Source organism: Macaca fascicularis, chromosome 11 (genome assembly GCF_037993035.2).
Source record: "Macaca fascicularis isolate 582-1 chromosome 11, T2T-MFA8v1.1".
In the NCBI taxonomy this organism is placed as follows: Eukaryota; Metazoa; Chordata; class Mammalia; order Primates; family Cercopithecidae; genus Macaca; species Macaca fascicularis.
This window is the reverse complement of record NC_088385.1, coordinates 106,445,414-106,461,494: the sequence shown is the minus strand read 5'-3', so window position 1 is coordinate 106,461,494 and position 16,081 is coordinate 106,445,414. Positions and strand designations below refer to the sequence as shown.

General features: G+C 36.4%; 1 protein-coding gene across 11 annotated transcripts in view; it reads left to right on the top strand.

Moving 5' to 3' along the window:
- Window positions 1–16,081, top strand: part of ANKS1B (ankyrin repeat and sterile alpha motif domain containing 1B) — a 1,288,070-nt gene that overhangs the window by 554,688 nt on the left and 717,301 nt on the right. For all 11 annotated transcript variants that reach the window (XM_005571954.5, XM_015430681.4, XM_005571953.4 and 8 more), the window contains exon 11: window positions 3,083–3,219. In XM_005571954.5, coding sequence (XP_005572011.1) covers window positions 3,083–3,219 — 137 coding nt within the window. The remainder of the gene's footprint in view (window positions 1–3,082; window positions 3,220–16,081) is intronic.

Below are 16,081 nucleotides of genomic sequence, written 5' to 3'. Positions count from 1 at the left end.
TAGTCTTAACATATCTTCCTGCTTCCAAATATTAAATATTATACTATATAGTACTCAAAGGCATACCCTAAAGATGTTTTTATGGTTGACATTTTTTTTTGTTTTTATTGTTTATGTTTCATAGTGTTTATGTTCTACTTTTTAAGTTTCTGGAAGTTGGTTCAACTATATTTTGAAGTAGAGTGTGCTTTTACCTTAACTATGCCAGTCTAATTCAGGCTGTGTTTCTATGAACCCAATCATACCTATGCATATCTTTTGCATACCTACTATGACATGCTAACCAGCCGAAGGGTAACATGGCATCAATCTGAAATTTGAATCCTTTTCTGCCAGTAACTGACGATATATCTTTGAGATGAATTTCTCTGTAAAATAGGGATGGTGATAGTAGAACGTATTTTGTAAATTAATTTGGGTATTAAATGAGATTCAATAAGTAAAAGAATTTAACATGGCTGTCTGCACATAGTAAATGCTCAATAAAAATTATCTATTACTATTATGATGTCACTCCCTGCTCAGTCTTCAGTATTTCTCACTGCCTACAGAATTAAACATGCTTATATTCTAATAAAACTTCCTTTAACTCATTCAAACTTATCTTTAATTTTTTTGTAATATGAAATAACAGCTTCAGCTGTGCTCTTCCTACCTTTATGCCCTAATATCTTATGTTTTGTCCCAGCTTTCTTGCCTGAAAACTGAAGCCTTTCACAGCTATCTTCTGTCCAAGCCATAGTCTGATTGCTCCCCCACCCCACCCTGTTTTTTTTTTTTTCATCATGCTTCCTTTATCTGTTATAAATTCTCAAGCTATATTGCATTTTAATTTGTTTACATATCTGATGCCACATTTAAGAGTACACTTCTGGGCTGGTTGCAGTGGTTCATGGCTATAATCCCAGCACTCTAGGAGGTTGAGGTGGGTGGATCACTACAGCTCAGGAGTTCAAGACCAGCCTGGGCAATATGGCGAAACCCCACTCCTGCTAAAAATGCAAAAAATTAGCCAGTTGTAGTAATGTGCACCTGTAGTCCCAGCTACTCAGGAGGCTGAGATGGGACGATTATTTGAGCCTGGGAAGTTGAGGCTGTAGTGAGCTGTGTTCATACTACTGCAGTCCAGCCTGGGTAATGGTAGTGAGACCCCGTCTCAAAAAATAAAAGGAAAAAAACCCAACAGTATACTTCTCAAGGGCAGGGATTCTTTTGAAAAAAATTCAGAGATTTTATTTTTAGAACTTCTTAGATTTACAGCAAAATTGAGCAGAAATTACAAAGTTCATATATTCCCATACACAAAGCTTCCTCTGCTATCAACATTCTGCACAAAAGTGATACCTTTGTTATAATTGATGAACCTACATGGACACATCATTATCACCCAACGTTTATAGTTTATATAGGTTAATTCTTGATTTATGTATTCCATGAGTTGGACAAATATATAATGATGATGTATACTCACTATTATACCATTAAATAGAATAGTTTTACTGCCCTGAAAATCCTCAGTGCTTAGCCTATTCATCCCTACCTCCCTCCAGTCCCTGGCCACAGATTCTTCCTAGTTAATCTTTAGAATATAACATAATGTTTGACTCATAGTTGCCCCAAATAAGTGTTTTTACATATGTGGTTTTTAGATGAATGAAAGAAGGAAGGGATAGATTGGAGAGAATCAGAGCATCTTGCTGACTAATGTTTTGTGTGTTTCAATATTGACTCATACTTTTCTATTCTACTCAGAAGACCACCCCATCTCTTCTGTGATGCCAATTCAAATCCCACCTTTTCTATTAAATCTTAGAAGAGTGTGCTCTGGACACTTTTAAGATTTATTTTATGAGTCATCCAAGTAATTCTATATGTCATACTTGAATTTTTTGTTTTATGGGCCTTTGTCTGGATTCCTCAGTGAATTATATTTTTAGATGTAGGTAGAGTTGTATGATAATTCATCCCTTTGTGTTTTATGGGGAAAAGATGCCTTGATAAATTCCTGTACTTCACTGGGGATTGTAGACAGCGATCAGGAACAGAGAAACTTCCTGGTCTATAAAAAATTCAGTCTCAGTCTCTTTTGCAATCAGTTCAGCTAACTGTCTAGGAAAGAAAATTATTGCGAACTAATTAAAAACAACAGAGAAGTAAACCTTTTTTTTTCTTTTTTGCAGATTTGAGCTTGCAGCAGTTTTCATAAAAAGCTATTGAAGTTTGCCAAATTGTTGTTAAAATAAAATAACTTTTCTAGGTGCTACCAGAAGTTATTTATAGAATAATTTTCATCCTATTCCAAGTATTTTAAACATTCTAAAATGGTATCTTTGATGTTATTTTGCTTTAATATGAATTTAAGAAGAAAATGTTATACATGTTGTTGATTTTCAAGTCATCTTTCCTTTATTCCCTCCCTCCTAAATAATGAACATAAGAGAAGATTAATTTAGATTCTGAAATTTTATTCGTTTAGCTTTGACCACATAGGATGCTATACTTATCAAGGGGTGATAATTTTATATTTATCTACATCATAAAATCATTTTGCACAAATTTCGGTTTTTCATCAAGCTTCATTCGCTAGGATGCTTTTCTATAGTTTGTGGGATTTCTAGGAAAAGTCGTTTGAGGAGGCTTGACTTTGGGTTTTATGCATCAAGGAGACATAAAACTCTGATTTTAATAACTATTAATACTCATTTACAAGATTATTGGGAAAGCTTTAGCCCAATCATATCATAAAATTATATTCTTTTTAGTTAAGGTAAGGTTTTAGTTATTCATATAGTAGTAGCAGTCTTAAGAGCTATGCTGGATAATCTATCATTATGAATTGAATAATAATACTCTTGTCTCAGAACAACATTCGAGAGGATGATAGTTACCATTTTAGAAGGAAACAAAGCATTCAATAAATATTATCTTTAAAATATACCACTGAGCATATTCCTCATTATGATCTTGTAATTGATACCAGTTTTGAAAGTTGAAATCTCAATTTATGTTCAGAAAATTAATTTCAAGTCTTAAAAGGTAAACTGAGTGATTAGGTTCATGGCAGTTCTATTTTTATTTGCAGATAATGCCTCTGAGGTAGCAATTACTACTCCAGGAACTAGTAACCATAGAAACAGCTCAACAGGCCCAACACCTGATTGTTCACCTCCATCCCCTGATACTGCCCTCAAAAATATTGTAAAAGTCATTCGACCCCAGGTAAGTGCCCAGAATGATGTTATTTTCCCTATAATGTGTTTTGATTTGAATCAATGCATGTACATCACTTATATTGCAAGCCTGGACTATTTTATGTGGTATGTCAATGGACTTCTAAATTAAAAGAAGGGAGTTAGAAGAGGATGTTCACTTCCTTTGAAGTTGGTGATAAACACTGAAATCTGCATTAGTTTTTGGAAAAATGAATTGTGCCTATTGCATGAAGTAGTGAGACTTAGAAAAATAGCTATTTTACATCATTTTTCTCTCACAACATTTTAATAATTATGCTCCAATTATTGAGCTGTTACATATTTTCTGATGTTTCCTGATCTTTTTGTCTTCATTCTTCTGGACAATGCTGCATGGTTTGTGATTATTTCTCTGTATTCCGACTCCGGTGATTTTTATATTTCTCTATCTTCTCTATCTTTATAGTTTCAGTGAATATTGTCTGCGTTTAACATTGCTCTTTGTTTTCCTCTGGTAGCTAGTCTCTCTTTATCCTTTGTTCTTTTTTCCATTCCTGTCACTTTCCTGTATGGATTTCTCTCTTTTCTCCCTTCTCTTTCAGTTGGATTTTCTAGTAGGCGGTTTGCAGGCAAGCTTTAGAAATATCATTGGGACAAGCTGTTCTGTGATATTTCATTGAAAATAGCACTTATAAAGCTGTTTGCATTATATTTTTGCCAACAGATGGACCCAGAACATGAAATTGGTGGTGTTCTCAACCTGGCTCATTGTGAATGGGCCTCATAAAATCCAAGACAGGGGGACTTTGGATTCAATCAATACCATTCATCATCTACTTAGATATAGAGTATGAATAAATCCTTTGAGCCAAATGATAGGGCAAATATGATTTTTAACACTATTTAGGTCTAAATGAAAATGATTGGTTTAATATTTTTCCTTCTTTAACATAAGTTATTTTAGATCATTTTTATTATAATCTTCATCCTCATTTATAAAATGGCACTTAAATTTTGGATATCCATTGCAGTTTATAGAACACTTTAATATAAATTGTTTCCTATATCCTTCATCAATTCAAGTGCAATTTGTGTTTCAGTGTTATAGATAAGGTCACTGGCACTCCAAAGGGGCTACATCGTCCAGCTGATTTGGAGTTTCTTTTTTTTTTTTTACTTTAGTATATTTGCCTCTTCCAGTCCTGCTCAGAGGTTAAAAAAATCCTCATGAGTTTGTATAATTTGACACATCTTTAGGATTATGGAATATGCAGTTTCAGGGGCATTTAGGCACAGGTAACATTTGACACAGTGCCTCAATATGTGGAGGAGAAGAATGTTTTCAAAAATGTCCTCTTCTACTAGGCACAGTGGCACACGCTTGTGTTCCTAGCTACTCGGGAAGCTAAGGCAGAGAATCACTGGAGCCCAGGAGTTCTATACCAGTCTGGGTAACATAGTGACACCTTCATCTCATTACAAAAAGTCCTGTTTTTCAAGGAAATTTGATCGGGTCTATTTGCTTCAAGATAAACCTCACTAAACCCAGATTTAGATGCTATCTGTCATGTTTGTTGGCATTGGTTCTCTTATATGAAGATTTTTCTGGGGTTATTGTGTTTCTAGTGCATTTCTAACATTTCAAGCTATTTAGGTAAGACATTGTCCTATATATGTTAATAAAAGTCATTACTAAATATATTTGTTTTTATACCAATGTAAATTATCTAATGTAAATGCACTTGGTCATTCAATGAATGAAAAACAGATTTTTTTCTATAGATCCATTATCTGAATAACTGAGGCATTATTTCATAAATCATTCTCTACATATTTTAATTGAGTTTAGGTTCACCTGGTAATCTTTGAAGAAACCTAGAGGTAGAATTCAAGCCAGAAATTCCATCTTGACCCAATTCATTGGTGCTGTCAATACTTAAATGCGTATCTTATTAACTGACTCCACCTTTCTCAAATGTTGTAACAATGCTTTAAGGAGAAAAACAAATAAGTGAGAAAGTTAAGTAACTCGGGATGATGGTATTTGAATTAGAACCAATGCAGCCTGTATTTATATAATACAACAATAACAGCTATATATCTATGTATTTTCTTTCTCTATATATAATTGCAGAAAGAATATAACCTCAATTAGGCTACTCTTTCTTCCACTCTGGAGACATTGGTGCATGACTTATTTCTCCATATGAGTTATGACCTTCAGGGCCTCTTCATTCATTGTAGAAAGGAAGGAGTAGAATATTCACATGGAAATACTTATGAGAGAGTATTCAAGTAGGACATGAGGTTTCAGGAAAGAATTTGGAGACTAGAGGATGTGCATGGAGGATGGATGGTTGGATAGAACAGGAGACTCCTGCTGTGTTCTGACAAATCACAGGTGTGTCAGGGATGGAAAATGGTTGAGAGCAACTGTTCCAAAGAAAAGATAATTATTGGTGAGCTTATATAAAAGCCTATATTTTAATCACAGGTTTAATATTCTAACATATTTGTTAATTCTGCCTTTTTTTTTTTTTTTTTTGAGGCAGAGTCTTGCTCTGTCACCCAGGCTGGAGTGCAGTGGCATGATCTCGGCTCACTACAAACTCCGCCTCCCGGGTTCACACCATATTCCTGCCTCAGCCTCCCAAATAGCTGGCACTACAGGCACCCACCACCATGCCCGACTAATTTTTTTGTATTTTTAGTAGAGACAGGGTTTCACCGTGTTAGTCAGGATGGTCTCAATTTCCTGACCTCGTAATCCACCCACCTCAACCTCCCAAAGTGCTGGGATTATAGACGTGAGCCACTGCACCCAGCCTAATTCTGGCTTTCTATCTGGAAATGCAAAAAGTGTGAAGTTAGATTGATTTATGGGTATTCAAGACCTTTTTAAAAATTTATTAAAAATTAATAATATGGTTGAAATGATAATTTCACTTTTAGAACCTGTGTTGAACCTTGAAAATAAAAATATAAATGTGACCCTTATTCATGATTTTACAGTTCTTTGACCATTAGCTGATGTGTTCAGTCTTTTATTGTGGAAAGAATGATATTGAGTAGGTGAGGTAAAGGCAGAACTTTCATCTCATTCACTGAAAATAGATACTGCTTAGATGTAGCGAATTTAGGTTCCTTTTCCTCTGCCTCTTGTATACCTTTATCTGGTTTATTTTCTTGTAACTCTACCTGTGAAAGAAGAGCATCCATTGTAACCAAAGAGTCCTTGCTTTCAATATGAGATAGGGCTGATAACACATTGCATGTGTTTCTGCTTAGTTAGTCACTTGGAAGCTGCTGGCTTCCCAGTGCTTTGCTGACTTTGTTTTTATTCAGCATGTGTATTAACTAAGTCACAGCTGTTAGTTCTGCATCCTGTGTTTGATCTTTTTCACCTTTGTTTCTTTCAGTTATTTCACGTCTTAAAATCCTCTAGATTGTGAAACAGTCTGTTTTAAATTCAGAGTGACTGAAATGGTTGTATGTTACTCTTTTCTCTTTGTTTCTTTCCAGTATATTAACCCACAAGGCTGAATTTTTCTACTTACTTATACTTAAATACTTGAAAAAAAATCTTTGAAATATATATTAGGTAGGTCTATTGACATTCCAGTTATCTTCTTTTTACTGAATAGTTATATGTTACTTGTTTTTAAATATTCCCTGGTGAAGCATCTTTTTTTCACAATTGAAGAATCAAATACACAGATCTTAAGTATGTAGCTTAATGAACTTTGATTATTTACGTAGGTATAACACCACTCAAAACAAAATATAAAGCATTGCCATCACCCCAGAAAGTTTCCTCATGCCCCTTTCAAATTAGTTGCCCTCCTTCCTGCCTCAGGGGCAAGAATGTCCAGATTTTTATCATCATATATTAGGATTGGCTATTCTTGGACTTTATATAAATGTAATCCTACAGTGAGTATGTTTTCTTTGTGCGTATCACTGTTTGGATTTCTTTCACTCAACATAATGGTTTTGAAATTAATCCATGTTGTTTCTTTCCTGATGAGTGGTTTACCATTGGATTAATATACTACAATTTATTCATTAATTCTCCTGTTGATTGATCCTTGCATTGTTTCTTGTTGTTTACCATTATGCATGAATATGCTATGCATATACATATATAAGTCTTTTTTATAAACATATGTTTTCATATAGATAAATGAAAATGGTATTGTTGGGTCACATGGTAAATGAATAGCTAACTTTATAAAAAGCTTCCCAACAGCTTTCCAAAAAAGTTGTTCCATTTTATAGTCACCAATAGCAATGTGTGAGAATTTTCATTTCTCCACATTCTTGCCTTTTAAACTTTTTTATTTTAGCCATTCTTCTGGGTGTGAAATGATTTCTCATTATGGTTTTAATTTGCATTTTTTCTGGTGACTAATGATGATGAGTACCTTTTTCTGTGGTTATTGCCAATTTTTATATCTTCTTTTGTGAAGTATATGCTCACCTCTTTTTTTAGGTGTATTCAACTTTGTTATTGTTTATTTGTAGTAATTCTTCATAAATTCTTCTGTAGCCCCACAAGATATAGGTCCTTTGTCAGGTGTATGCACTCTAAATATTTCCCCCACTCGGTGATTTGCCTAAACATTTCTCAAGTGCCTTTTGATTAGCAGAATATTTTAATTTTTATGTCAGAGTTATCATTTTATTCTTTTATGGTTAGTGTTTTTGTGACTTGTCTCAGGTTGTGAATATATGCTCCCACTTTTTTCTAGAGGTTTTCTTGTTCTGGTTTTTATATTTAGGTCGATAATCCATCTCAGATTGTTTTGTGTATGGTGTGAGGTAGGGGACAAGATTTAATTTTCGCCACATGGAAAAAAAATTGTTATTCATTGATTTAATAATTTAGTATTATTTATTGCTTTCATATTTTAATTGTTTGTTTTTGGCATATAGAAATGCAGTTGAGTTTTTTCTTACCATTTTAATTTTATTTAAGTGCTAGAGTGGTTTTTTGCTTTATTAAAAAATAACTTCCGTGATTCTTTTGTGTCATCTTAGAAAAATGATAGTTTGACTTTTTTCTAATATTTGTGCCTTTTATGTCTTTTTCTTATTGCTGTGACTATAGTAAAATGATGCAATGAAGTGGTAAAACCAAAAATTATTGCCTTGTTCCCTATCTTTGGGGAAAGCAGACAATGTTACAATGTTTCAACATTAACTACAATATAGGCTATTAGTTTATTGCATGTATTCTTGGTTCTGTTGATATGGCAGATTACATTGTTTTACTTTGCATGTTAATATAAATAACAGTTGGCTATAATGTTTTATACATTTTATATAGTCCTTGGTGCAAGAGACACTTTGGATAAAGCATTAGTGGTAGATAGATGGATTAGATCTAAGGGAGCCAAAGATGACTAATGATTTGGGCTTTGTTGACTGGGATTTAGGAATGCTACTAATAAAGATAAGAAAGACTTGAACAGATGTTTATTTTGATGAAGGAGAAGATGACATAATAAATTTGGTTTTGTAGACTTACTGAACATGAAGCATGATATATAAATTGGAAATATTGATATGGGGCTCGGAAAGAGGTGAGGGATTAAGGTAAAGATTTTATTCTCATTCATAAAATTTGATAATGAAGAGAGATAGTACCAGAGACAGAATTCTGATAAATGTTTGCACTAAAGGAGGATAATTATATTTTTGGAGTATCTAATATAATTTAATGTTCATGATTCTTTTTGGAATGGATATTTTCATTTTATAGGTGAGGAAGTTGAGAACTGGGAACTTAAGTCATTTCCTCACGTGTACTTTAGAAAGAAGTCTTTAGCAAAAGAGAGAATCATTGAGAAAAATAAAAGAAGAAAGACAACTGTTACTGTGGACATAAAGTAAAAAATTTTTAAAGTGATTGGTCAATATTGTCAAAGCTTCCAGGAAAGTAGGAGAAGAGAGACCAAAATTTCAGTTTATTTGACAATTATGAGGGCAGAGACCTTCAAGGATGTAATTTCCTTCAAGTGAAGAATGTAGAAGCTTAAGATGAAAGGAATTGAAGTGTGGGGAAAGATACCCTGATTGTATACTAATCTTTTGAATAGTTTGATGGTAAAAGGAAATAAGGCAGTATGACAGCATGTTAAAGGATGAGCAGAGGTGGGGAAACAGTTTCTGGTTGCAGAGAATAAGAAAGAAGAGCTGAAAAGTTGACTGAAGAGACATGCATGATAGGGACTGAACTGTTAAATATTTTCTTAGGAGGTGTGTATAAATCCAATTAGTTCCAAAGTTCAAACAACTAACATCAGCAGTTGACAGAACACTGAATTCTTGGTCTGTGCTCTTGGTGGTGGTTGTAGCTAGATGGGTTTATACACTCCTTTCCCTGTTGCATGATAGAAATCAAGTCTAAAATAGAAGGAGGCTCTAGAGAAGTGACCACGGGCAGAAAAAGAGGCTATTTTGGCACAATACCACAGATAAGTCATCTAAATGGGCTCAATATTGAACAGAGATTTTTAGCATAATGAGCATAAGGATATCCTAAGAAGAAGACAATCTGGAAAATTTGAAATTCTGTTCTATCATCTGAATATTTGTATTTCCCCCAAATATCTATGTTGAATTCAAATCCACAATGTGATAGTATTAAAAAGTGGGGCCTTTAGGAGAGGATTAGGTCAGATGGCAGAGCTCTCATAAATGGGATTAGTTCACTTATAAAAGAGGCCCATAGGAGCTTGTTCACCCTTGCAACACATGAGGACACAGCAAGAACTCAGCAATCTGCAGTCTGAAAGAGGACCTTCACCAGGATCCAACCAAGCTGGAAACCTGATCTTGGACTTCTCAACCTCCAGAACTGTGAGAGACCCCATAACTTTATGGTATTTGTTAATAGCAGCTGGAAAAGACACTCCGATTGGCTTTAGATGTCCTAGTACCATCCAAACCTCACCATTAACCCAAAACCTCATCCTAAATGGAATTCAACAGAATGAAATAACACCAGGCTGCATTATTTTGCAGCTAAGGAGGGACCATAGCAAAAAGGAGCAAAGAGGCTGTAGAGGTAAAGAAAATGAAGAGAAAGGTCAAAGGCCCAGAGCTCTCAAGACACTAAAGGAGATGATTGGAGGAAAGATGAGTCATTTCTGAATGCCTACTCATACTGGACTGTGTTTAGATCAGGTGCCTACTCAACCTGAAAGAAAGACACATTTTGAATATTTTTCTGGACCTGTGTATGATTAATGAGCTAACAATAAAGCAGTTTAATAATAAGCCATAGCACCTCTCCCTGCCATTATTAAGAGTTTAGAACTGGGGTTACAAAAAATTATTGCCAAATCCAGAATAACATTTTTCTGAGCACTGTGGGGTTATAGAGTATATATGCTAAATTTTAAAATTAGAAATGAGAGTGGGTATGTAAAAAACAGAGGCATATAACTTGGAAAGAGTGCAGAATATTGTATTGGGTTGCAACAAAAAAATAGATAAGGAATAAAAATAACTTCAAGGAGATAATCTTTAAAATATTTTTATTATTGAATATTGAGCCATTTATTCCCATGATTGAGTATGTATTTCTTTTTTTCTCATAAAAATTATATCAGGTAGGTGTATTTTTCCTTATTTTACTGATTGGGCCTGAGGCTTTGAGAGTTTGAATAATGTTCTCAGTATTACACAGCCACTGACTTACTGGAAGATCTCTGATTTCCTAACTCCAGTAGTTTTTCCATTACTGCTAATTAGCTCATTAGGTAGAAAATAATCGAGGTGGGATATTGATATTCTAGAAAGGCGAAGCTTCAGGAGACAATAATAGTTTTGAAAAAGGAGGCAGAACAGAAATACAGATGGCCAAAATATGTAGCCTGAAGGAAAGAGCCAAAGAAGACTGTATTCAGTAATTTCCAGACTTGTGACAAAAGCTGAGTGAGAAGAGAAGGCTAAAAACAGAAAGATAGTTGTAATAGAAAATAATATTAGGTAAAACAAGGAGCCATTTGGAAAGGAAAAAAAAATGAGAAAGAAGTCAACAGGACCCAACAGTCAACGTTGACAAATATGAATTGTTGAAGTTGTTCTGGACAAATGTGAATTTCCTGGGAAGCTTTTTAAAAAATTGCCTGAGTTCTACCCCTGACCAATTAAATCAGTCTATCTGAGGGTAAATATTTTTAACCTGGTATTCCTGGTAGGCTATGGGTGGTCTACTCAATTCCTGGAATTATGTACAAAATTTTGCTTGTAGCTGCCTTTTTAAAAGGAATTTAACTCCAATCTTTCTTCTGTCACGTGCACTCTGTATTACCCTTCTCACCCTCAGTTCTTCAGCAAAGTGAGAATGGTATTTGCCTTGCCTACATCTCAGGGGTGTAGTCAGACTCAAACCAGATAAAAGGTGCCATGGTGCTGTGTATGTTGTAAAGCCCTGTAGTGGCCCAGCTTGTTATTATAATGGTGATTAGATCATGTTTACCTACAATTGAAATAAGACCTTTGAGAAGTAATGTTCTAACTCTCTGTCTCATCCACAAGTAGCTCTGATCACGGCAACTGTGGCTTTTAGAAAATGTTTTTGGGAACCTTTTAAAATTCCCTAAATCTTTGGAACCTACTTAAGATGATGTTGGCTACATATGGGGTGATATTCGCCTTCAAGCATCTCATTCTTTAGATGCCTCTGCTTAAGTGAGCCACAGGAAGTATAAACTCCTGGAATTTGGGATATGGGAGGAGTCAGTGTGGATAAATGGCACAGTACAGGGTCAGGCTGACCTAATGCAGGGGAGGGAAAAGCCAGAATCCAGAAAACAACCACTATAAATTGTATCTTCCATTGATGATTAAAATCACCATCAATCCATATAGTGATCATACCAATTATATGCCAGTGGAATATTATTCATCCTCATTTCTATTCATTTGATGAAATTACAGGTGAGTTTATTCTATAGGAATATGGAGAATTTTTGTTATTTGGCACTTTGTGCATGTAAAAAATTTTTTAATCCTTTTTTCCTGAACATGAAATGTAATTTTTTATATTTTGTGCCACATTGCCATTAATAGCAAGACTGTATTAATATTGTGTTTTCCTTTTGTGTTATTCAGGGTTTTTTCTCCCACATGCATAAAATTCTCAGTGGGTGTCATTGTTTGGCTCAGCTTTTTCCCCTAAAGCATGTCTAGACAGCCTAAATGAGAATGCATAGATGCACATGTACCCCTGGCACCTAAAATAAAAATAGAAGAAGAGAAACAAAAGAAAATTGAGTTTAGACATTAACTTGAAGTTTTGGAAAAGATGCAAATGAATCATCATAAAGATAAGGAAATGTTGATTAAATAGACATTTAATATAAAAGTATTTTCAAGTCACATGAGTGGCTAAGAACAGACGTACTATGAGAATAGTGAAAATAAATGTGGCTATTAAAATGGTAATAAATAAAAATATGCTCAAGGATGTTCATTGTAGAAATATTTATTGGAGAGGCGGAGCAAGATGGCCGAATAGGAACAGCTCCAGTCTCCAACTCCCAGCACGAGCGACACAGAAGACCGGTGATTTCTGCATTTTCAACTGAGGTACTGGGTTCATCTCACTGGGGAGTGCCGGACGATCCGTGCTGGTCAGCTGCTGCAGCCCGACCAGTGAGAGCTGAAGCACGGCAAGGCATTGCCTCACCTGGGAAGCGCAAGGGGGAAGGGAATCCCTTTTCCTAGCCAGGGGAACTGAGACACACAACACCTGGAAAATCGGGTAACTCCCACCCCAATACTGCACTTTAAGCAAACAGGCACACCAGGAGATCATATCCCACACCTGGCCAGGAGGGTCCCACACCCACGGAGCCTCCCTCATTGCTAGCACAGCAGTCTGTGATCTACCAGCAAGGCAGCAGCGAGGCTGGGGGAGGGGCGCCCGCCATTGCTGAGGCTTAAGTAGGTAAACAAAGCTGCTGGGAAGCTCGAACTGGGTGGAGCTCACAGCAGCTCAAGGAAACCTGCCTGTCTCTGTAGACTCCACCTCTGGGGACAGGGCAATAACAAATGCAGCCAAAACCTCTGCAGACGCAAAGGACTCTGTCTGACAGCTTTGAAGAGAGCAGTGGATCTCCCAACACGGAGGTTGAGATCTGAGAAGGGACAGACTCCCTGTTCAAGTGGGTCCCTGACTCCTGAGTAGCCTAACTGGGAGACATCCCCCACTAGGGGCAGTCTGACACCCCACACCTCACAGGGTGGAGTACACCCCTGAGAGGAAGCTTCCAAAGCAAGAATCAGACAGGTACACTCGCTGTTCAGAAATATTCTATCTTCTGCAGCCTCTGCTGCTGATACCCAGGCAAACAGGGTCTGGAGTGGACCTCAAGCAATCTCCAACAGACCTACAGCTGAGGGTCCTGACTGTTAGAAGGAAAACTATCAAACAGGAAGGACACCTACACCAAAACCCCATGAGTACATCACCATCATCAAAGACCAGAGGCAGATAAAACCACAAAGATGGGGAAAAAGCAGGGCAGAAAAGCTGGAAATTCAAAAAATAAGAGCGCATCTCCCCCGGCAAAGGAGCGCAGCTCATCGCCAGCAACGAATCAGAGCTGGACGGAGAATGACTTTGACGAGATGAGAGAAGAAGGCTTCAGTCCATCAAATTTCTCAGAGCTAAAGGAGGAATTACATACCCAGTGCAAAGAAACTAAAAATCTTGAAAAAAAAGTGGAAGAATTGATGGCTAGAGTAATTAATGCAGAGAAGGTCATAAACGAAATGAAAGAGATGAAAACCATGACACGAGAAATACGTGACAAATGCACAAGCTTCAGTAACCGACTCGATCAACTGAAAGAAAGAGTATCTGCGATTGAGGATCAAATGAATGAAATGAATCGAGAAGAGAAACCAAAAGAAAAAAGAAGAAAAAGAAATGAACAAAGCCTGCAAGAAGTGTGGGATTATGTAAAAAGACCAAATCTACGTCTGATTGGGGTGCCTGAAAGTGAGGGGGAAAATGGAACCAAGTTGGAAAACACTCTTCAGGATATCATCCAGGAGAACTTCCCCAACCTAGTAGGGCAGGCCAACATTCAAATCCAGGAAATACAGAGAACGCCACAAAGATACTCCTCGAGAAGAGCAACTCCAAGACACATAATTGCCAGATTCACCAAAGTTGAAATGAAGGAAAACATCTTAAGGGCAGCCAGAGAGAAAGGTCGGGTTACCCACAAAGGGAAGCCCATCAGACTAACAGCAGATCTCTCGGCAGAAACTCTCCAAGCCAGAAGAGAGTGGGGGCCAATATTCAACATTCTTAAAGAAAAGAATTTTAAACCCAGAATTTCATATCCAGCCAAACTAAGTTTCATAAGTGAAGGAGAAATAAAATCCTTTACAGATAAGCAAATGCTTAGAGATTTTGTCACCACTAGGCCTGCCTTACAAGAGACCCTGAAGGAAGCACTAAACATGGAAAGGAACAACTGGTACCAGCCATTGCAAAAACATGCCAAAATGTAAAGACCATCGAGGCTAGGAAGAAACTGCATCAACTAACGAGCAAAATAACCAGTTAATATCATAATGACAGGATCAAGTTCACACATAACAATCTTAACCTTAAATGTAAATGGACTAAATGCTCCAATTAAAAGACACAGACTGGCAAACTGGATAAAGAGTCAAGACCCATCAGTCTGCTGTATTCAGGAGACCCATCTCACACGCAGAGACATACATAGGCTCCAAATAAAGGGATGGAGGAAGATTTACCAAGCAAATGGAGAACAAAAAAAAGCGGGGGTTGCAATACTAGTCTCTGATAAAACAGACTTTAAACCATCAAAGATCAAAAGAGACAAAGAAGGCCATTACATAATGGTAAAGGGATCAATTCAACAGGAAGAGCTAACTATCCTAAATATATATGCACCCAATACAGGAGCACCCAGATTCATCAAGCAAGTCCTTAGAGACTTACAAAGAGACTTAGACTCCCATACAATAATAATGGGAGACTTCAACACTCCACTGTCAACATTAGACAGATCAACGAGACAGAAAGTTAACAAGGATATCCAGGAATTGAACTCATCTCTGCAGCAAGCAGACCTAATAGACATCTATAGAACTCTCCACCCCAAATCAACAGAATATACATTCTTCTCAGCACCACATCGTACTTACTCCAAAATCGACCACGTAATTGGAAGTAAAGCACTCCTCAGCAAATGTACAAGAACAGAAATTATAACAAACTGTCTCTCAGACCACAGTGCAATCAAACTAGAAATCAGGACTAAGAAACTCAATCAAAACCGCCCAAGTACATGGAAACTGAATAACCTGCTCCTGAATGACTACTGGGTACATAACGAAATGAAGGCAGAAATAAAGATGTTCTTTGAAACCAATGAGAACAAAGATACAACATACCAGAATCTCTGGGACACATTTAAAGCAGTGTGTAGAGGGAAATTTATAGCACTAAATGCCCACAAGAGAAAGCAGGAAAGATCTAAAATTGACACTCTAACATCGCAATTAAAAGAACTAGAGAAGCAAGAGCAAACACATTCGAAAGCTAGCAGAAGGCTAGAAATAACTAAGATCAGAGCAGAACTGAAGGAGATAGAGACACAAAAAACCCTCCAAAAAATCAATGAATCCAGGAGTTGGTTTTTTGAAAAGATCAACAAAATTGACAGACCACTAGCAAGACTAATAAAGAAGAAAAGAGAGAGGAATCAAACCGACGCAATTAAAAATGATAAAGGGGATATCACCACCGACCCCACAGAAATACAAACTACCATCAGAGAATACTATAAACACCTCTATGCAAATAAACTGGAAAATCTAGAAGAAAT